This window comes from Arabidopsis lyrata, assembly GCF_000004255.2.
Source record: "Arabidopsis lyrata subsp. lyrata unplaced genomic scaffold ARALYscaffold_3, whole genome shotgun sequence".
In the NCBI taxonomy this organism is placed as follows: domain Eukaryota; kingdom Viridiplantae; phylum Streptophyta; class Magnoliopsida; order Brassicales; family Brassicaceae; genus Arabidopsis; species Arabidopsis lyrata.
In genome coordinates this window covers 9021175-9042553 of record NW_003302553.1, presented here as the reverse complement: position 1 = coordinate 9042553, position 21379 = coordinate 9021175, and the positions used below count along the sequence as shown (strand labels likewise).

General features: G+C 37.6%; 4 protein-coding genes across 4 annotated transcripts; 2 read left to right on the top strand and 2 right to left on the bottom strand.

Annotated features, from left to right (window-relative positions):
- The first annotated feature begins 1064 nt into the window (after window positions 1-1064).
- LOC9319324 (UPF0725 protein At3g44770) lies at window positions 1065-2658 on the top strand. The gene is made up of 3 exons (XM_002885338.2): window positions 1065-1433; window positions 1512-1845; window positions 1966-2658. Exons 1-3 carry the CDS (start codon window positions 1104-1106, stop codon window positions 2391-2393), a joined length of 1092 nt encoding a protein of 363 aa, XP_002885384.1. The 5' UTR covers window positions 1065-1103; the 3' UTR covers window positions 2394-2658.
- A 1104-nt stretch (window positions 2659-3762) lies between these two features.
- Window positions 3763-4884, bottom strand: LOC9321450 (dual specificity protein phosphatase 12). Its single transcript, XM_002883210.2, has one exon. The coding sequence runs from the start codon at window positions 4882-4884 to the stop codon at window positions 3763-3765; it is 1122 nt and encodes a 373-aa protein (XP_002883256.1).
- A 295-nt stretch (window positions 4885-5179) lies between these two features.
- LOC9319323 (FHA domain-containing protein DDL) lies at window positions 5180-8765 on the top strand. Its single transcript, XM_021033699.1, has 11 exons — window positions 5180-5322; window positions 5560-5958; window positions 6380-6411; window positions 6491-6557; window positions 6662-6719; window positions 7078-7170; window positions 7690-7804; window positions 7919-7966; window positions 8059-8104; window positions 8196-8266; window positions 8448-8765. The coding sequence occupies exons 2-11, from the start codon at window positions 5593-5595 to the stop codon at window positions 8485-8487; spliced, it is 936 nt and encodes a 311-aa protein (XP_020889358.1). The 5' UTR covers window positions 5180-5322; window positions 5560-5592; the 3' UTR covers window positions 8488-8765.
- A 7234-nt stretch (window positions 8766-15999) lies between these two features.
- Window positions 16000-21155, bottom strand: LOC9319321 (DNA polymerase I B, chloroplastic/mitochondrial). Its single transcript, XM_002883208.2, has 12 exons — window positions 21040-21155; window positions 19998-20733; window positions 19686-19877; window positions 18739-19418; window positions 17940-18414; window positions 17739-17834; window positions 17428-17520; window positions 17150-17344; window positions 16792-16884; window positions 16503-16709; window positions 16335-16424; window positions 16000-16252 (listed from the first exon to the last, which is right to left on the bottom strand). Exons 1-12 carry the CDS (start codon window positions 21153-21155, stop codon window positions 16091-16093), a joined length of 3135 nt encoding a protein of 1044 aa, XP_002883254.1. The 3' UTR covers window positions 16000-16090.
- Window positions 21156-21379: the final 224 nt, after the last annotated feature.

Below are 21379 nucleotides of genomic sequence, written 5' to 3'. Positions count from 1 at the left end.
TGGGGAACTGCTAATTTAACGATAATATATATGGTTTATAACGTGACAAGCAGATGATAGTCAATTCATCTATTTGAAAAAACTTCAACAAAAAAACAGAAAACGTGATGAAGGCAACATTACACATTAGGCTAAAAACCCAAATAGCTAAAAAAAAAATTGATATATAAATATAGTCGGTCCACGTTCTCGCGAACCTTTATAGTCCGGCAGGATAATTATTTTACTATTGTTTAGCTTACAAAACATGTATAACATATTGCACTTTTAGTTTGTGAGATACGAATTGTGTGAATTTGTAAAGTTAGTACCGAATCTTTGATGGTTGTTATAATAATTTGCCTCTTTTTCATCAGCAATGTATGACGTAAGAGGCTACGTACGTTAGCTTAAATTTTGACCTAATTTGGACTTTGTCATAGTGAAACTGTATGACAATAACGAAGAAGGTGACGGTGACCGATTCTGATATATATGACAGTCTAGCCAGGATTTTGCAAATCATAAGATAATAATGAAGTGCATGATGCATGACCAATATTTAAATTAAATACAAGTCGGATGATAGATTAGACAACATTTGTGTTTGTTTGTCTATGATGTGAAAATTAATTATTCTCAAATTTTTATAACAAAATTAAAAATGACTTGTGGGCTGCCATTTGTATTGAACAAACCTTCCAGCTCCAATTTGATCATGCGTCTAAGTCCAAAAAGCATATACATACAGAGCAGAATTAATTCATATCTTTTTTAAGGTTTCGAATTTTTTGTTTATTCATATTTTTCTCATCAATCTTGTTGGCTTCTATTCGTACCACATAACAATAAAACCTTATTTAATATTTTTGTTTATTGATATTTTCTTTTCCATTGCGATTCTCATTGATTTAGTTGTGTTTCATCTCATCAACTCTCGTCTCGGTACCAGTCACACACAACATTATCATGGTCACACTAAAAAAATACATTTCTAGTCTTTTTAAAAGGAAGATGGGCCAAAAATGTGTGAAGCCCTATACATAGTCTATATATCTAGTGACCACCTATCGGCGCAAAAAAGAAAAAAAAGATAGAGAAATCCCTAGATCGATCGAAAGAAGATGGCGGATACTCTGAAGCGGATGTTGGAAAGCGGAAAGCTAACGGACGAACAATGCCTCTCTATGTTGAGGGGATTAGATTTCGATAAAGAAGCCAAAGTAGTGGGTGAATGCACATCTGAGATCACCCCTGTCCATAGTAGGAAAAGGAAAAAGAAAGCGATTCAAGGAACAAATGAGGAAGAAGAAGTCGACAACCGGAAATCTCTGCCGCAGTTGTTGGACATGCGGAAGCTACCTAATGAAGAAAAGAAACGTATTTTTTGCCAATATGAAGAACTAGGGGTTGAAGAAGACATGGATTACATTAGGCAAATCGCAAATACTCAGGTAACCCCTAATATTTTTATTTTTTCTGCCTCCCCCATAGATTCTATTGTAATTTTGTTATTTTTTTATTGGGTTTAGGGTTTCGATTTCAAGCCTGACGTTCGTATCCCACGTCTTAAAGGATACTCACCATTTTATTTTGGCGAAAACGAAGAGCAACCACCTACCGAAATGGTTCTCTACGGCCGTTTGGGAGTTCATTGGTTCAACTTTGAGCAGAAAAGGAAGTTGAAGTTCATACGCATACCAAAATTGAATACCGAACATCCCTTTTCTTTTTCTTACTTTATTACTGTCGAGGTTAAAGATGATGATGCTGCTGCTGCTGATTCTCTCACTTTGCAAACTCTGGTCAGGAGACCTTCCTTTCCCGAGTTGAAACTCTTGATGGAACGCTGCAGAATCAAACCAGGTTTTCTTTCTTTATATTTTATTTAGCCTACCAATTGAACAAAGAAAGAAAAGAGATTTGGTTTTCTAGCAGCTACTCACGAGTCACAACTTTTTGTTTGTTTCTCTCTTTCTTTTGTAGCGGAAATATCAGACCACTCGTTTAACTGCTTCTATCTGTCTTTCCGAGGATGTATGCCTACCTTTTTGTCGGAACTACCAGAAGAAGCTGATGATGATGATGGTGTTAGATTCTACGAGGTTCAGACCAAGGACATTGATAATAATGATTGGCTTCGTCTCTATACCGAGTTTGCACTTTTCCAAGTTTGCGAGGCTGGATCTCATTCTTTCCTGCCCAAGGAGATGAATATAAAGAAGATACTTGTGGAAACCCGAGAACCTCATACTGATCCGTCTCTCAAGCTCGACTCTATGAATGCTATCTTCCACATAAGCTTCAGGGCCAACAGTTGCGACTACACATCGGTAGTAAGGAGAACTACCGATGAGATTTCAGGACATATGTTCCTCGAAGTTGAAAATTTCTCTCCACAAGTTCCTTCATGAGAGGATCAAAGTTGGTGGTAAACCCGGTGCACTCGTTTGTTTATACGTAAACAGAAAACCAGTTTTGAATTGTCTCAATTGAATAAATCCGCTAAACTGGTTTTCTCGGTCAAATCTTTAAAAGTAACTGGGCTCGACTATATTGGCGGATGGTATGTGTTGATTTGTCTTTGCAAATCAATGTCGGAGGCCAAATCACTTAAGATAATATTCATAAATTTTGTCTATAATATTTTTGGCAATTTAGATATTGTTTGTGTAGTTACTAGTTAGACTACTAGTCTATACTCTATATAATGAAAATGGTGTTTATAATTAAGTTCAGACATGTCAATTATTTTTCGTATTCAAATTGAACTTTAAATTTGATGAAAGTGAAAATATATATAACCATCAAATAAACCAGGATACATGGTGTGGGGATTCGATGAGTTATCACCCGACAAACCAAAGCATTTGCTATAGCTTTTTGCTTTCCTAAGAGCAAACCAATATAATATGGGGTAATCTCACTTGAGAATATAGACAAAAGATAAAAGCATGTGGTGCTTCCAAAGCTGTGAGCTTTGAAAAGCAACAGTTTTTCATCCAACAAGTTCCTCATACACTATTTTAAGAATCTCCACAAAGGAAATTGGATTATAGCATAATGTTAGTGTGTTACTGTTTTGACGTGTGGGCTGCCATTCTAAGGACAAGTACGCTTCTGTACAATTTGTATTGAACAAACCATCCAGCTCCAATTTGATCATGCGGCCAATTTCAAAAAGCATATCAAAGCCAAAAATAATTCATATCTTTTTTAAGGTTTCGAATTTTTTTTAATTCGTACCACATAACAATAAAACCTTATTTATTAATGTCTTGTTTATTGATATTTTCGATTGCGATTCTCATTGATTTAGTTGTGTTCATCAACTCTCTGAACTATCTACTCGTGATCATCAACTCTCTAAACTATATACTCCTCTCACTCATGCAAACTCTTGTTTTCTTCAATACCTTTGTCTTGTTCTTCTTCATATATATATTCTCTCAATGTTTCCTCCTACGACCACCTTTTTGGTTCTCGTCGCACGCGGTTTAGCAGCAAATAAATCTGAACCTGCTTAAGAATCAGATGCATCAAATCTTTTTTTTTTTTGGTCTCAATCATTAGTGATTAACTAATACAAGTAAAAGACTTCGATTGCCTAATGAATGGACATAAATGGAAAGCACTTTGCCAATGAAACTCAATTATTGAAACCATGTAGTATTTTAAATCGTCCAAAACAACGCATGTTTACTAAGCAAGAAGAGAGCTACTTGATCTGATGATGCAAAGCTGAGTTCTTGGATCCGTACGGTTCGAAATTATTGCATACACTTAGATTATTTTCTTATCATGCTTATTCTTCTTCCTTTTCTTCACGTCATCTTTCACAGTGATAACATCGACGCGGCCCATCTGAAGTTGAAACGCCGGAACAATCTTGCTTCCACAGCTACAATAACTTCCCGACCAGTCAAAGCTTCCAACCTTAGCTTTACACGTAGGGCACAACAACTTCCCTTCCGACACAACATCTTCCACTGTGTTCATCCAATTGATAGGCTCTACGAATATGGAAGTACATTGGTTCTGATCACCAGGATTCTTGTTGTGAACATCTCCAATCATGTTTTTGAACATGTCATCGAACTCTGAGTCAGCCTCACCTGGAGTATGATCAATAACGTGCTCCTGAAACAACAAAATCCTCCTGCATTTCTTACAATGATACGTACTACCACCACTACTCTCATCATTCGACACATCCGGATCAGCTCGCAACTTTAATCTGTCAAATTTCTTATCCTTGCTATATAAGTAACCTAAAGCTTTTAGACGGAAGTACTTGTAAATAGCGCTGGAACGGTCGACTTTGAAGTTCATTCTCTCAAACAAATCTAACTGTTTTAAGAAGCCAAGATTTGGACTAGCCTGAGCAGATTGTCTCAATGACGCTAAAGCTTCTTCCCGAGAAAGCTTTTCGGTCCTCATCAGATACGCAATGACCATAGAAGCACTCCGAGATTGTCCAGCAAAGCAATGAACTAAAACACCTTTCTCTTTTCGACCAGCATCGATAAAATCCAAACAAATATCGAATAAATCAAGCAGATTCTCCCACTCTTGATCGTAAGCAAACACAACCATTCTTGTAAACTTGAGATCTTTACCAGTATGCTCAAGAGAATATAAAAGATTGCCTGATGGCAAAGCACTCTCTGTCGCAAACTCTTTGCCTTGTAATGAGTCATCTTGATCATCATCACCAACATACATTTCCTTGATTTGTTTTGAGTCTAGTTTCACGTTGCGCCATTCCTCAAAGACAGATATAGAAGGGCAGTGAAACACTGTAAGAAGGTGTGAAATCTCAGCGCTACCATTCTTGAGAATCTCAGCAGCTGCGCATATATCGCCTAGGTATAGATTCTCCCTAACTAGATCAAGCTTCTGCATTGTTGATGAGAACAAAAACCCTTTTAAAACAAGAAGAGACGAGATCAATTCAACAACAGATTTCTTCAAGCTTTACCAAACCCTATTGGAATTTGTAACCGTTCCCTAATCTCGATTATTTTCTTCGATCAAACTTGTCAAATATGTCCTTCTCATCAATGATAAAATCTATGTTGCAAACTTTCTAGTTTCTACCAATCAGCTGAAAGCCTGAAACGTGTGACACTAACGAAGACCTAACGGAACTCTTAACTCCGTTATGTTAATCACACTATCTACGATTTATTTAATATTTGACCCCTCAATTTCCTTTTATTTGCAAAAGACGCCAATTAATTGATTCTTCTCGTTTTGGCTCTGATTCTTAAATCTCTGCGATTATTATTATTCACTCTCTCCTCTTCTCTCCGCCGAAGTAGTCACAGCTCCGGCCACCAGGTAAATTTTTAGCTTCACCATCTTTCTCTCAATGCAGCGAATTTCGCTTCACGATTCTTGCAACCCTAGACTATGCCCTGAACTTCTGAATTTAGCATTCGAAATCTGTAGCTTACGTTTTTTGATTTAGGGCTTTTGCTCCTCCTCTAGTTTCTATGCATTTGGGAAATTAGGGTTTAGTGTTCTCGAGAGCTTCTTTTTTTCTGACTCTGGTCTCAATTTGTGCCCTTTCCTAAGGCAAAAAAGAGAGAAAACGACCTGTCTCCAATAATGGCTCCTAGTTCTAGGTCTCCTTCACCGCGTACGAAGAGATTGAGAAGAGCTCAAGGTGAGAAGAAGGAGACTGGGAGAAGTAGAGAGAGAGAAGATGATGGTAGAGGAAGGGAGAAGAGAAACAGTAGGGAAAGGGATGGAGATATAGGAAGAGATTGGGACAGGGAGAGAAAAAGAGATTGGGAAGTTGGGGATAAGAGAAGACGATCAGGGAGAGAGGATACTGAAGAAAGGGGAAGGGCAGGAAGAGATGATGAGAGATACTCTAGAGGAAGACATGAGAGGTCTACTTCACCGCCAGATAAGAGTCGCAGGAGTAGTAGGCGTTCACCTGAAAGAGCTATTGCCTCAAGGCAAGATGAGGTATATCTGCTCCTATCTTCAGCTTAGAGATATGTTCTGAATCTCAGAATTTTCTTTTTGGTTTTTACTTGTGCATATCCATATTCTGTTTCATAAGATAATGCGGTTGAAATTGTTTAGCCTCCGCTGCTTGTTTCACGTAATAAATAGTTGGAATCCTGTAATCTAGCTTTGTATCTCCTGAGTCTATAACTAGAAACTGCAGCCAGCCATTTTTTACTTACTCTGTTGCTAAATGACTTAGAGATAGAGTCTTTTGTTCTCTTCAGCATGTCCAGTAACATCACTTCTCATGTTTCTCTTCTTTTAGTAAAAGCTCATTATATAGATTATGGTTGCTTTCTGCAAATTTATCATTTTCTGCGAGCCATAGATTTTTTTTTACTTTCTTCAGTCATTTTGATTATCTTTTCTGTTTCAGGGGTCTAATGCAAGAGGGGGCGGCGAGGAGCCGTGAGTTTTCTTCTTACTAGATTAGCCTTCACAATTTTTCAGTCTCTCGTTTAACCATGTTATGGGTTTTCTTTAACAGAAATGTCGAGGAAGATTCAGTCGCAAGAATGAGAGCAGTTGAAGAGGCTCTGGCAGCAAAGAAAAAGGTATCATATCATGCCCTATTGATTTCAATTTCCAATGTCATTTCGAGCTTGCTTGGCTCATCCATGCATTTACACTTCAAATCTAATTTTGATATATCTTGCAGGAAGAACCATCGTTTGAGCTATCAGGGAAACTTGCTGAAGAAACCAACAGATACAGAGGTGATATTTCTGATCTGGCCATTTCATTTAAGAATATCACCTATTACCATTACCTTGTGGTATAAACTTTTGCCATAGTGTCTTCATTGCATGTGTGAACTGCGAAACATCTGCCTTTGTTGTCAGGTCATATTTTCTTGATTTTGTATGCATTTGTGTCTGTCACTGGGTAAAAGTTTTCATTGGTCAATAGTTAGTAGCTAATGAGTCTAGAAGCTTCAATATATAAGCATCTACTATCAGCAGATATCTTTTGACTGCCAATCCTTTTTTGCTCCTAGAATGGAGATGGTGGTTTCTCGCATTAAATTTCACCATAGGCATGCTTTGCTTCCGTGACTGATTGCATCCTTTGCAGGTATTACACTCCTGTTCAATGAGCCCCCCGAGGCTAGAAAACCCAGCGAAAGATGGAGACTGTATGTTTTTAAGGATGGTGAACCACTGAATGGTAGGTCTTTCAATCCTCTATCCATCTTTCTACGTAGTGGTTGTCTTCTATGTATTTCACTTAAATTATTTTTCTGTGGTGAACGTCAATTTTTTGTCCACAAAATATGCAGTAAAGCATATAGTGGCACTGTGGCAATGAAAGAGATGCTCAAGAATTTTGATGCGCTCTAGCCATGTAAACTTGAAAACTGTGGTCATTGATGGTTGAGTATCCAGATAATAGCGTGATTACAGATAATAGCCAAACTATTGCTTGACACTGCTTAGAACTTGTCAATTTAATTATAGTGAATATTATTATGCCATGTTCATGACTCTAAGAGGAACAATAGTTTTTTTGATTTGATACGTTTGTGACTGTGGCTTCCCGTGTCATTCTTAGTTTGAATCCTTGAACATTGTATATTCAGATTTTACATTTTGTTTCTCATTTCTGTTTGCTTATAACTCTTTATGCCCTGAATCATTATTCATGATGTGTGTTTTTTTGTGCATGTGAAATGTGTTGGATTAACAGAGCCACTCTGCCTCCATCGCCAAAGTTGCTATCTCTTTGGACGTGAAAGAAGGATTGCCGACATTCCTACGGATCACCCATCTTGCAGCAAGCAGCATGCGGTCATTCAGTACCGGTAGGGTTCTGCATGTATTTCTCCTATTGAATAGTAAAATTTATGACAATAGATCTAATGAAAATAAGGGTTTTAGTTTAATATTTTATGTCACTGTGAATGTGCTTTTCTCAGGGAAATGGAAAAGGAGAAACCGGATGGTATGATGGGGAAGCAAGTGAAGTAAAAACCTGTTTGCTCTTTCATTTTGCTTAAAATTTGCACCTCTTCTGGCTTTAAGCTAAATTTTAATTTCCCTTAATGTCACCTTGCAGGCCTTACATAATGGATCTTGGTAGTACCAACAAAACTTATATCAATGTAAGTGCTCAATTACATTCCTTCTTGCTTGCTTCTTTATCATGGGTTAATTTCAAACGTTTGTAATGAGAACTTCTTTTACCTTTTTCAGGAAAGTCCCATTGAGCCACAAAGATATTATGAGCTTTTTGAGAAAGACACCATAAAGTTCGGCAACAGCAGGTATGCTAATGAAGAAACATTGCAGTTCTGGTTTTCTATTATGAAACATTATCGTGCCTATTCTCTTTTTAATCAATCTTTGCTTGTTTGTGCACATTGTTTTGGTCAACACAGTTTGCTTGGCATCTGCTTTCTTGTTTTTTTGGCAATGTATTGAGATATTTTGTTCTTTTGGTTGCAGCCGAGAGTACGTACTGTTGCACGAGAATTCTGCTGAGTGAATGAAATCAGAGTCGAGCAGCAAGGAGTATATCTCAAGATTTAGATAGTTGCGTTTCTCAGAGATTTTAGAGATGCTTGAGCTGCTTCGTGCCTGTTTTCTACTGTGCTGGTGACAATATCAGATATTATGTTAATAACATTTAGAAAGCTTTTGCTTACTTTGTCTTATATAACACATGAGGAAGAAAGGTTTGAAACAATGGCCTACGGCCTTTCTTCTTTCAGAATCATTATAATTGTCAATTAGAAAATGGGAAAAATGTCATTTAAATCGTCACTTTGCCATTTGTGGAGGTTTAAAGCATGAACTTTGAGCCTGGTGCTTTAATCCTCAATTTCTAGTTGACTTTCAATTTAATCTCTAACTTTCGTTGACGAAGCCGATTGAGGCACGTCGTTAACCGGACAAACGGAGGATTAAGACGCTGCTATCTGTCCGTCTAATATATCTGTTAATAAGCTAAACGACGTCGTTTAATCAAATGAAAACCCCCAAATTCGATTAAGCTCGATTCCAATTCCCAGAAATCCCCAAATCACAAACCCTAGATCCCCTTTGCGATTTTCTCTCTTCTCCTTCGAATTGTCCCTTATTTTCCAAATTCGAAGCACTCTCTTGTATCGTTAGGGAGGATCTCGTATCTATGGCACCGAGAAAGAAGAGTAAGCGTCGTCCCAAACGTAAGAGAGATGATGAATCGACTGCTCCCGACGTAACTGCTCCTGAATCGACTCCTGGTGAAGGTAAAGCTCTTATGTTGTACGTAGGAGAGCCTGTTCCCTTAGAACAGCGATCGAGTTTTAGTGATGAAGAGACCGTGATGACTGTGGTGTTGCTAGTGATGACGATTTTGATGATATTGGGTACGAAGCTGCTGGCGAGGAAAACGGAGAAGAGGAAAACGGAAACCAGGAAGAGGAAGAGGAAGATGGAGACCCTGTTGGTGTAGAAGAAGAAAGATGCGATGACTTCGAAGCAGAATTTGGGGATGGTGCGAGAGAAGAGAAAGATGAGACAGATGCAGATAGTGGAGATGATATTTTCGATGATGAGAAGATTCCAGATCCTAGGTCAGAAAGTGAAGACGAAGATAATGGCGAAAGAGATGATAATGCAGAAGCTGAAGATCCTGAGGTGCTGCTGAGTATTGGGAAGACCTTTAGTTCCCCATAAGACTTCAAGATAGCTGTGTTGAGGTATTCTCTGAAGACTAGATACGACATCAAGTTGTATAGGTCCCAGTCTATGAGGATTGGTGCCAAATGTGCTGATAAAGATGTTAACTGTCAGTGGAGATGCTACTGCGCATATGAGAAGAAGCAACAGAAGATGCGAATAAATGTTTTCATGAATAGACACATATGTGTGAGATCAGGTTACACTCATATGTTGAAGCGAGGTACGATGGCTTGGCTGTTTGCGGATAGGTTGAGAAGGAATCCAAAGATGATCAAACAGGAAATGGTCACATAGTTTAAGAGAGAATACAATCTGGAAGTCACCGAAGAGCAATGTTCTAAGGCAAAGTCAAAAGTTAGGCGAGAAGCAAGAGCTAGTCATCAAGAACATTTTTCACGGATATGGGATTATCAAGCAGAGATTTTTAGATCAAATAATGGTTCAGTGTTTGAGATTGAGACTATCCCAGGGCCAGCAATTGGTAACATGCAAAGGTTTTTTCGTCTGTTTATGTGTTTTAAATCACAGAGGGACTCTTGGAAGCATACATGTAGACCAATCATAGGAATAGATGGAGCATTTTTGAAATGGGACATCAAGGGACATCTCTTGGCTGCAGTTGGTAGAGATGGTGACAATAGGATAGTGCCACTTGCTTGGGCAGTTGTTGAGATAGAGAATGATGACAACTGGGATTGGTTTATGAGGTTGCTATCAACTTCTTTAGGGCTTGAGGATGGAAGAGATATGGCTGTCATATCTGACAAACAATCGGTTAGTTCTACTCTTTGAGATTAAACTTGTTTTTTGTTTCCAATTCTAACAAATGTTTTACATATTGCAGGGTTTAGTTAAGGCTATACACAATGTTCTTCCTCAAGCTGAGCATCGTCAATGTGCTAAACATATCATGGATAATTGGAAGAGAGACAGTCATGATATGGAGCTACAGCGTATGTTCTGGAGGATTGCACGCAGCTACACCATAGGCCAATATGCAAAACATATGGAAGCATTGCAGAAGTATAATCCTCATGCTTATACTTCTCTACTAAACACCAACCCGATGTCATGGTCTAGAGCTTTCTTCAAGGTAGGTACATGTTGCAATGATAACTTGAACAATCTTAGTGAGTCCTTTAATAGAACCATACGCCAAGCTAGAAGGAAACCTTTATTGGAATTGCTTGAGGATATTAGGAACCAATGTATGGTTAGGAATGAGAAGAGGCATATCATTTCTGGTAGATTGAAGAAAAGATTCACTAAGAGAGCTCATATGGAGATAGAAAGAATGATAGAAGGGTCACAGTTTTGCACTATAAGCATGGCTAGGCACAATAAATATGAGGTAGAGTTGCATGAAGATAAATATTTTGTTGATATGAATGAGCATAAATACGGATGCATTAAGTGGCAGATGACTGGTATTCCTTGTGTTCATGCGGCTGCTGTGATCATATCAAAGAAACAAAAGGTTGAAGATTTTGTTAGTGACTGGTACACAACAAGAATGTGGCAGCTAACATATGCAGATGGTATTGAGCCTGTCCAAGGTCAGATGGAATGGCCTAGGATGAATAGATTGGGAGTCTTGCCACCACCATGGAGAAAAGGCAATCCTGGTAGGCCAAATAACCATGCAAGGAGGAAAGAAAGGTATGAATCTAAGACAACAAACACAAGCACCAGACTGTCACGCAAGGATAGAATCATCACATGTGGAAACTGCAAACAAGATGGGCACAATAGGTTATCTTGTACAAATCCGACTGTTGCAGAGCAACCTAAAAGACCAAGAGGAAGACCAAGGAAGGGTCAGGTATGATGCTTTCTTCCTGTCTAATACCATGATGCTTAAATGTCTAATATCTTCTCTTTGTTTTAGGAACCAAGGAATGTCCTGTTTGGCCAAGGACAAACATGGGAAGGATCACAACCAACTCAAGGATCACACGGTTCAATTGGAACTTCACAGAGAAGAACACAAGCCTCTCAAGGATCACAGAGGCAGCCACCACATAGGAGGCAGCCACCACAGAGGAACCAAAGACCACAAAGGAGTGCAGCACAACAGACGCAACCAGCAGAGACAACATGACACCAGTGGGAACCCTCTCAAGCACCACAGACCTCACAAAGAAGAGGAGGCTGGAGATCATGGTTTGAATGCTCAAGTTAAGATGTATGAGATTGATGTTATGTAAGACAGGGCTTGTTTTTATGTATGTTTTTGGACCTGCAGTTCTTTTATGTTCCGATTATTTGTTTGTTTCAGAACAAGAAAACTTGTTTTTTGTTTGTTTCTCTCTTTTGTTTTAGAACAAGGTTGTTTCAGAATGTTGAAATTCTAATTTATGTGTTTTCTTAACCTTTGTTTGTTTTGTCTATGTGTCTAACTAATTGCTAACTCAACAAAACACACATTTCAGAGACAAAGCCAACCCGATTTCATTGCCAAACATACCCAACAAGACCACATACATAATCATAGCCGACATACATTAATAACCGAGAACAAACTTGGAGTGTTTTGCTTTACCAAGCATTAGGTAAGCAATGACAATTGTCATCAAAGATAGCCACACTAAACAGACTTTCAACATCACTTTCAACTTCCGGAGTTCCATTTTGCTCCACATTGCATCTTCCTTGAATTCTTGTATAGCAACATTGGCCTCATTAACCTCAGATTTCGCTTTCACAATCTCATTTGCCATGATTCCTAGTTTTGGCAATGCATCCTCCACCTCCTCATACACAGCATCTTCGACCCACTTAAACAAGTGCCCCTGTTGCATAAACAAAAAACATTTGCTACCATTACACACATAAACAACATAAACCAACCCGATGGCTACTTACATCTCTCTTGCTTGTCCACGAGCTTGCATCTTTTTTGCTTAGACAACGGAAGAACGGTCGTCCAAGATTCTCTTGAGTTTTCGATGTAAAGATCCTTACACCTAACCCACACACACCTTCGAAGGCACTCCACGGGCAGCGAGTACTATCGATGTCTCGGAGCTAGAACTCATCGGAATCGAGACAACAGATCTTGAGGAATAAAGATGAGATCGAGATTTGAGAAGGAATCGAGATTAGAGAAGAAAACGAGAGAGAATCTTCGATTTTGTATTTCTAATTTCGATTTGGTCTTCTAGGGTTCGAGTTTGAATTTGGGGGTTTTCATTTGATTAAATGACGTCGTTTAGCTTATTAACGGATATATTAGACGGACAGATAACAACGTCTTAATCCTCCGTTTGTCTAGTTAACGACGTGCCTCAATCGGCTTCGTCAACGAAAGTTAGAGATTAAATTGAAAGTCAACTAGAAATTGAGGATTAAAAGCACCAGGCTCAAAGTTCATGCTTTAAACCTCCACAAATGGCAAAGTGACGATTTAAATGACATTTTTCCCAATTATTAATTGATGATACTGATGGACCATATAGTTACATAGGATTTTCAAATAAATTATTATTTTACTATTTTATCGAATTATGTTAAATATTACACTGGTCCGACTGGAGACCAAAATTTTTTAATTAATTTATAGAGTTTTTTGTACAAATTATTCACAAGTTAAACTTCAATTTACAATTGTGCTTACTTCTTTCTTCACCTAATCTATTTCGATGTAGTATAATTACTAAATCATGTTCACAATCAAAGTAAATCTACTATCTTAGATTTAACTTTAGTGAAATATGCATATAGACAATAACATATTTTAAGTTGATTTTGAATATTTAAATTTGTCATGTTGTATGTACATTTCTTTTTGGCGAATTGAAGAATTTATTTTAAACGATACAAACATTATTAATAAACTCGCCTCCAACCTTCATTACTCTAGGCAGGGCTTGGACAGGACTTCGAAGATGATGGAAGAATAGGACAAGACAGTGACTTCGAAGATGATGGAGGAATACCTAACTTGGCGTTTCCAGGTCGTGCCTGGTTTTATGAACAGTCACTCAGGTGCTCCCATAGACAATAATCCTAACCCGAATGGGCGAATCAATCTGTGAGTGAGATCTAAGCTATTTAGCCTACCTATGAAATGGTCAGTTTCCAGTTTATTACATGTGTAAAATTTGATGTTGTTCCTCTTTCTTTTATAGGTCTAACCAGAATCAGTTGTTGAGCATGAACTTTTCTTGCATGATCATCAACCTGTTTTGCTTGAGGTGGAACCTGTTCAAGACGTCTATGATTCTAATGATGATTCAAAGAGAACCCAGTTATACATGTTTGAAGTTTTTCAAGGTGTCTCCACTAACAGAGGGTCAGATTGAGGCAATGATCTTTTCAGTGGGCAAAGGTTTGTCGCTAAACCTATGCAGTTTGATATTCTGGAACTTTGTGGCTTTCTTTTTTCCTTTTCAATCACCTTATCAACTATGGGAACTTTGAAAAGTTTTTTATATGAAAGGAAGATCCTCATCATTACAACTGTAACAGAAATGAACAAAACTTAGTATCAGAAATAATCACTAAGAAACGAAATTATGTAATTCCTGTTTTGCATCATAATGGGAAGAAAATTCGATTCACAAACTCAATCTGAGAGTTGCATGTGTGTTTCTTGTTTTTTTTTCAAGTGATTACAATCTTCACCAAATTCTTAGACTAGCATTGGTTTTCTTTGTAATAAAGTGACTAGATAACAACCCGCACGATGTGCGGGATAAAGTGATTCAAGTAAAATTATTATGATTAAAATTATTATATGGGATCCAAGATCCGTTTGTGTAAAACGAAACATGTTACAAATTTTTTTTTGTTTTATTCAAATTTGGGACTATTTCATATAAGAATATGTTTTACCCGTGAAATATTTGAACCTTGAATACAGCTTCAACGTGATAAAAAAGTATTGACGAAATGTTACCATTTATGGCAATATGTCTTTCCGTATGTTTTAAAGATTTCGAGATTTTGTATTATAAAAAGAAATTTTTTTTTTAATAAGTATAAGAAATCCAAAATTTAGCAAAGATGAGATTTGATAGTTTCCAAGCTAAGATTTTGTAGTGTTCCAAATCTAAGATTCTTAGATTATGAATGGATTATTTACGAAATAATTATAATGTGGCCAGATTTTGGTTTATATATAAATGTGGTTATAATGTTTTTCTTCGAAAAGTTAGAACTCCTCCAAAAAATAGGATTTTAAGTATTTGTAACATATATAGAAATGAGATTATCTTATTTATTTAAGTAAAAATTTTATGAAAGATGTAAAGATTTTGTAGTTTTGAATTCGAGATTCTTGAACCAAATGTATATATTTTATTATTTAAATATAAACATAAATATAAATATAAATAAGAAGATTGTTTACCCATCTGCTAAAGAAAATTTATATAAATGTATATAAAGTAAAATATAGTAATATAAGATAAACAAAAAGTGTATGTTTTTAATTATTAATGGGATATATGGATGTATGAGACTAATGGCAAATTCTGTAAATATTCTAATAAATCTTGGGTAATTATCTAAATAAAAGCCAAATCATTGTGAGAACGACACATCAGCGTGGCAATCTTGTTAATAACGGTAAGTTTTTTTTTTTAAATGTTTCTCTATTAATATATAGGGGATATGGCACATGTCAAATACAAAAAAATCATGGTTCAAATGAAGACTTGCAAGAAGCATACCTGTTAGAAATGCCACCAAAAAAGAGCTGTCGCAATTGCGTGTCACTGCCAACATTCATATGCTTCGCATCTGGACAATGCTTTGAAGCCCAACTACGGAACCTGGAAACAAACAATTTGTCTAGATGAATCCCACAAAAGTGTCATGTGCATCGTATCACCATGAAAACCAGAAAGTTTGATTCCATAATTGTCTTCATTGATAATTTTTCCACATTGGAAATGGTTGCTGTTTTCTTATAGCTTGCATTGTAAAGAGACGTATCACTGTTAAGAGTTTTTTTGTTGTGGCCGTTTCCATGAGAATGGACATCATCTATTCTGGGGACAAAGCCTTTGAAATAATAAATGGTTTTTATTAGAGTCTCCTATAAGATTACGTAACTGATCGTTATGGCTATATATCAACTACCTTTAGGAGTTAATATCACAAATCACATCGTCCACGCGCCGGTTTGGTTCTCAATGAAAGTGGTATTTGCCGAAAGATTTAACGAAAGTTGCGTTATTGCCATACAAACTTTCCAAGTTAAAAACACAACTCTTCAAGCAATGTCACAAGCCTACTAATGTGTTTTAACAGAAAGAAAGATGATAGCATATTAACAATTAGCTTTCATTAGGATAACAAAATGACCCTTTTTCCTTTTTCACATATGAACAGAGTCAATGAGACAAACAAAAAACCTCTCAAGCACTGCCTCATTGTTAACTTTCAGTAGCAAGATTTTTGTCCCTATTTTCCTCTTATTTTCCAGCATACCAGTTCTGAGCACACTTAGCATCAACAGATAAGTCCACTGAGAGAATATTCTTGCCGTTGAAGGGCTCAGACATGCAGTTCACAACTATGTCTTTAGCGTTCTCCGCTGACTCACTTGGTCCTTCCAAGATTACTTCATCATGAATCTGTATGTAGCCCAAAAGGAATCCTTTAGATAAACAATCATCTAAGCATGTAGTTATGTAAACAATCTGTGAGCAGTATTACTTGAAGAAGCAATTTCCAACCAAGCTCTTTTAGACGTTGATTTTTTGATATCTCCAGCATAGCGCACATAGCAACATCAGCCGCACTTCCCTGTATTAATAGTGGTGATTGAGGTTTAAAGTCGATAAAGTTCAAAATGGTTAAGATCTGATGATAGCGCGAACAAACCTGAACAGGAGTGTTGATTGCTGCTCGTTCGATATGGTTTTTTTGGGCACGTGAACGGTATACAGGGAATTTACGAGCCCTTCCCAACAAAGTGAGTACATACCCATTTTGTATAGCTTCTTTCTTGCGTAGTTCTTGCCATTTCCGGACTTCTTGTCTGTCATTATACCAGAGATTAACTGTATCTTGAGCTTCTTCTATTGATACCTGAAAGATGGAAAACAGCTGTGAGCTTATTATCTTATATCAAGCTTGTTCATATCAATCTTAACGGCTTAGTTGATAGTACCTTCCAATCTCTAGACAGCCCAATAGCAGTCTTCCCATATGCAATCGAGAAGTTAAGCATCTTTGCTTTTCTTCTCTCAGAAGCAAAGGCATCCTGAATAAGTAAGAAAACATTTTGCCAGCTGTTAGACGAATTCAGGAACAAAGTTTAGTTTCCCTAGTCTGTATAAGTCGACTGTTGCAATCTTAAAGTGCCAAAGGGGGTGTCTAAATGCCATGAAAGAGTCCAGAGCTACGGTTCAGCACTAATAGAATTATTCTTTTTAGCTATACAAGCAAAATGAATAAAAGACTTAGAAATCTAAGCATTTTAAGACTTTCAAAAATCCCTGTTTCGAAAACATTAAACCAGGATTCACCTTCAACAATGGCACTGGTGGCTTCTCTTGTCCAGGTTGTGGATGCCATTCAAGGAGCACTTCACCATTTTCAACTGCTTCACGAATATGTGGATACATATTCATAGCTGTTCTTGAGTGAAAGTCTCCACCAGCTATGAAAGCTTCCTTCATGCTTTTGCAACTAGCAAGATGTGCCAGAATCCTAAGTTCCAGCTGAAGATAGAAAAATCACCTCACAGTCAACAAGTGAATTAGCTTACTAGTCATCAGAAAAGTAGATATAACTATAATTTCACCTGTCCATAATCAGCAACAATAAGTGAATTTCCAGGTGATGCTATGAAGGCCTGACGGATCTTGTACCGATCTTTCTCCAATGCAGGTTGGTTCTAGACAGCGAAAAATAAAACTTCACAAACAAATTCTAGATGTACTATACCTCTTAATTAAAAATAGACCTTGAGTATTTCAATCCAAAGATGTACTAGCTCTTCATACCACAACATTATGAAATTTTACAAGGTTATCAGTAGAGAAATTAGAGAAGCTTAGTTACTTGATTACATCTCCATTCAAGCTAACTCTTAAATAAGTTCAAGCCATGTACCTGCAAATTTGGCCTTCTAGCCGATAAGCGCCCAGTTTCAGTGTTAATATTCAGGGAGCAGTGGACACGACCATCTTTTCCTGACACATTACTTCCCTGTCATTTAGGAAAACAAATTCCATAAAAACTTAACCTGAAAGGATATGCTAATGGAAATAATTAAGTAGCTTGAAATCCAGGGAACATTGTTTTAAAACACACCTGTAAAGGAAGAATAAAATTTGATATTAAGGAATCAATGGAGCAAACTTCACATAATGCAGCAATAGCATGGCAGGCCTCCTTTCCACTTTCACCCCCTCCAAACGCATCAAACGCAGTTCCATAAGCAGATGTGTCTGATTCAACAGTGGTATTGGAGTGTTGTGTTTCTAAAACTTCATCTGGTAGCGAAATACAATCATCATCTCCAATGTTTTCTTCTAGACAAGTATCTGAAACGCCCTCTGTATAGTCATATTCTGCAGAGACTTTCCCAGCTAAGGCTTTCAAGGTGTCTCCACTAATAGAGGGCCAGCCTGAGGCAGTGAACTTTTCAGTGGGCAAGGGCCTGTCGCTAATCCTATGTAGTTTGATATTCCGGAACTTTGTGGCTCTCTTTTTTCCTTTTTCAATCACCTTATCCACATTGGGAACTTTGAAAAGTTTTTCATATGGAAGATCCTCATCATTACAACTGTAACAGATATGAACAAAACTTAGTATCAGAAATAAGCATTAAGAAACGAAATTATGTAACTTCTGTTTTGCATCATAATGGGAAGAAAATTCGATTCACAAACTGAATCTGAGAGCTGCAGGTGTTTTTCTTGGTTTTATCAAGGAAAAAGATTACAATCTTCACCAAATTCTGATACAAGAGTCTCATACATTTGGTTTTCTTTGTAATAAAGTGATGTGGTACATGTCAAATACCAAAATGTCATGGTTTCTTCTAAAGATAACTTCTATATATACGGAAAAATAAGGCAGTTCAAATCAAGACTTGCAAGAAGCATACCTGTTAGAAATGCCACCAAAAAAGAGCTGTCGCAATTGCGTGTCACTGCCAACATTCATATGCTTCGCATCTGGACAATGCTTTGAAGCCCAACTACGGAACCTGGAAACAGCAATTTCTTGTTCTGCTTTGGCTACAATCTCAATCTGCGCCAAATAATCCCTATCTACAAGCATTCCTTCCGATTCCATTTTGGCAAGAAGTTCACCAAAAGGTTGCCAATATTCTTGGTAGAAATCAAACATGTTCTGTTTTGAAATTAGATTTCCATCAAGAAACCATTTCTTCGCTTGCAATTGCTTCTTCATGCTCTCATAAAGCTTTAGAGTGCTTATCGAATCCAACGCCGAGTAGGAAATCCAAGCTTCTCGATCCTCCATTTGTAGCTCTTTAACAGGAGGAATGATCACCAATTTCCCTTCTGATCCATCTTTTTTCAATTTTCCCTTACCGAAAATTTTCTTCATTGATATTTTACCAAATAATTCTGCTTCCTCCTTTGTCTCAGTTCCCCCAAGAACTCTTGGGTCACTTGTAAGTGCTTCGAGCGAATAACCACCCGATATCCGTCTAGATGAATCCCACAATCGTGCCATGTGCATCGTATCACCATGAAAACCAGAAAGCTTGATTCCATAATTTCTGATGATGTGGTTATCAAAGCTGTAGTTATGCCATACCTATAAGTAAAAGGAAAGGTCAAGCTTATAAGCGTTGTTTGACTGATCATGGAAACATTTTCAAATGATTTACAAAATTAAAACATGATTCAGAAGTCATTAGTGCCTCCAACTAAACAAAAGAGAGCCAAGGTGAAGAAGTAGTCAATCATCTTTTCAGGGAAACACACAACAAGAGAAAAAGCGAAATAAGATTCGTAACACCAGATTATCCAGATTTCACTGAAAAAATAGAAACACAGCAAGTTGTTTTTCGTTTTAGCTCACTTTTTTTATGGATGAGTCCTCGAAAAATGGCTTAAACTCAGCCAAGATATCCCTTCCATTTTCGCCAAGCACATCTACCCAGATACATGATTTTCCGTCTCCAAAATCTGCTTCTGATCCACAATAGATACTGAAACATATCATCTCCCCATGGTCCACAGGTGTTTCAGTCTTCACATCAATCCTGGACACCTACAGAATTGATCATCAGAGAGTAAAATCAGTATTAAAAAAAAGCGTCTATACGTCAAGAACATTAGCATTTCTAGGCCATGTGAACAACAATGTATTAGCAGACGCATGACCACATACCTCTGTATCGCAAGCATGGACAAGATTCCTATATTGATTCATCAGCATAGCCACGGTTTCCTTTGCACTAGACACATTATCAACAACAAGAACCCTATTATATATTTTCTTGAGGTTTGCTCGGACTTTCGACAGGTTGGTGCATTTTTCCACATTGGAAATGGAAATGGTTGCTATTTCCTTATAGCTTGCACTGTCAAGAGACGTATCACTGTTAAGAGGTTTTCGTTTTCCATGTGCATCCTCGTCTCCTTTCAGAGTCACGTCTGTTTTCCCCCCAACCTCAATATCCTTGCTTGGTAATGCTATAACCGGCCCTCTAACACTATTCGTTTGCATAAAGCCATTCAATTCTCTACCAAGTGTGGTAATATCAGTTCCAGGCTTCAGATTGTAATCAAAGTTCTGGCCGTTTCCATAGGATTGGACATCATCTAATTTGGGGACAAAGCCTCTGAAATAATTACCAAAAGCATCATCCTGGTTGTTAGCATGTTCGCCATTTCTTCCTCTTAACTTATCATTGACTTCCTCCCTCCAAGCACTTACAGCTCCAGCTTGTTTCACAGTTGGTGGTACCATTCTCGCCGTGTTAGATCCCAAATTAAGCTTCCACTCTCCACTAAAATGAACAGAGGATGACCGTTGATGACCACCTGAATGCTGAAACCCATGGGAACCACCACAATCAGTAGCAGTGGAATATCCGGCATTTCCCTTTGTGATGGCTATTCTCCTGCAAATCATAAGCACCAAAATAGGTATCAACACACAGAGAAGAGAACACCTTCAAGCTCAGAATAATAACCAAACCAACTCTAACTTAAATACACTACTCTACTTAACCAAAAAAGGTTAATCAAAAGCAGACTCCTAAACAGAGCAATTGACACCAAATTGCAGCAAACACATATTTACCAGCTTCCTCAACAACCTCAAAACGTGAATCATCACTATATAAAACTAACAACAAACTTACGAAACAGAGCAATTGACTAATGGGTAAAGCTAAGTATCGATGAGAAAGGGAAAAGCAGTGAACCTGGTGCAAAGGATTCGACGGCGAGGCACAAGAAAAGAAAGAATTGAAGAAGAAACGCGAGGACGACGCGAAACCCAGAAAGAGGAAGGAGACAAGTGGCGAAGAGAAACCCCCATGGCCGTAGTAAGTGAAGCTAATCTCCCCAGCTTGTCTTCCAGAGATAAAAAGTAGGGTTTACCGTTGTCCAATTTTGTCGTTTTTCACAAAGCTGAGCTGGTTGCCATTGCTCTCTATGACAAACCCTTAAACCCTTTTTCCCTTTTATCTTCTTTACTTAATTCTTTATCATTCACTTAAAAGGACAAAAAAGAAAGACATTTTTTCCGATAAAGTTGGGATT

Excerpts from the sequence above, each read along its gene's own strand:
- LOC9319324 (XM_002885338.2), top strand. The coding sequence starts at position 1,104 with ATGGCGGATACTCTGAAGCGGATGTTGGAAAGCGGAAAGCTAACGGAC. Across the intron at positions 1,434-1,511 it reads GGCAAATCGCAAATACTCAG|GGTTTCGATTTCAAGCCTGA; the intron begins GTAACCCCTAAT and ends TATTGGGTTTAG. Across the intron at positions 1,846-1,965 it reads ACGCTGCAGAATCAAACCAG|CGGAAATATCAGACCACTCG; the intron begins GTTTTCTTTCTT and ends TTTCTTTTGTAG.
- LOC9321450 (XM_002883210.2), bottom strand. The coding sequence starts at position 4,884 with ATGCAGAAGCTTGATCTAGTTAGGGAGAATCTATACCTAGGCGATATA.
- LOC9319323 (XM_021033699.1), top strand. The coding sequence starts at position 5,593 with ATGGCTCCTAGTTCTAGGTCTCCTTCACCGCGTACGAAGAGATTGAGA. Across the intron at positions 6,720-7,077 it reads AGAAACCAACAGATACAGAG|GTATTACACTCCTGTTCAAT; the intron begins GTGATATTTCTG and ends CATCCTTTGCAG. Across the intron at positions 7,805-7,918 it reads CATGCGGTCATTCAGTACCG|GGAAATGGAAAAGGAGAAAC; the intron begins GTAGGGTTCTGC and ends TGCTTTTCTCAG.
- LOC9319321 (XM_002883208.2), bottom strand. The coding sequence starts at position 21,155 with ATGGGGGTTTCTCTTCGCCACTTGTCTCCTTCCTCTTTCTGGGTTTCG. Across the intron at positions 18,415-18,738 it reads TTTGGTGGCATTTCTAACAG|TTGTAATGATGAGGATCTTC; the intron begins GTATGCTTCTTG and ends TATCTGTTACAG. Across the intron at positions 17,521-17,738 it reads CTAGAAGGCCAAATTTGCAG|AACCAACCTGCATTGGAGAA; the intron begins GTACATGGCTTG and ends TTCGCTGTCTAG.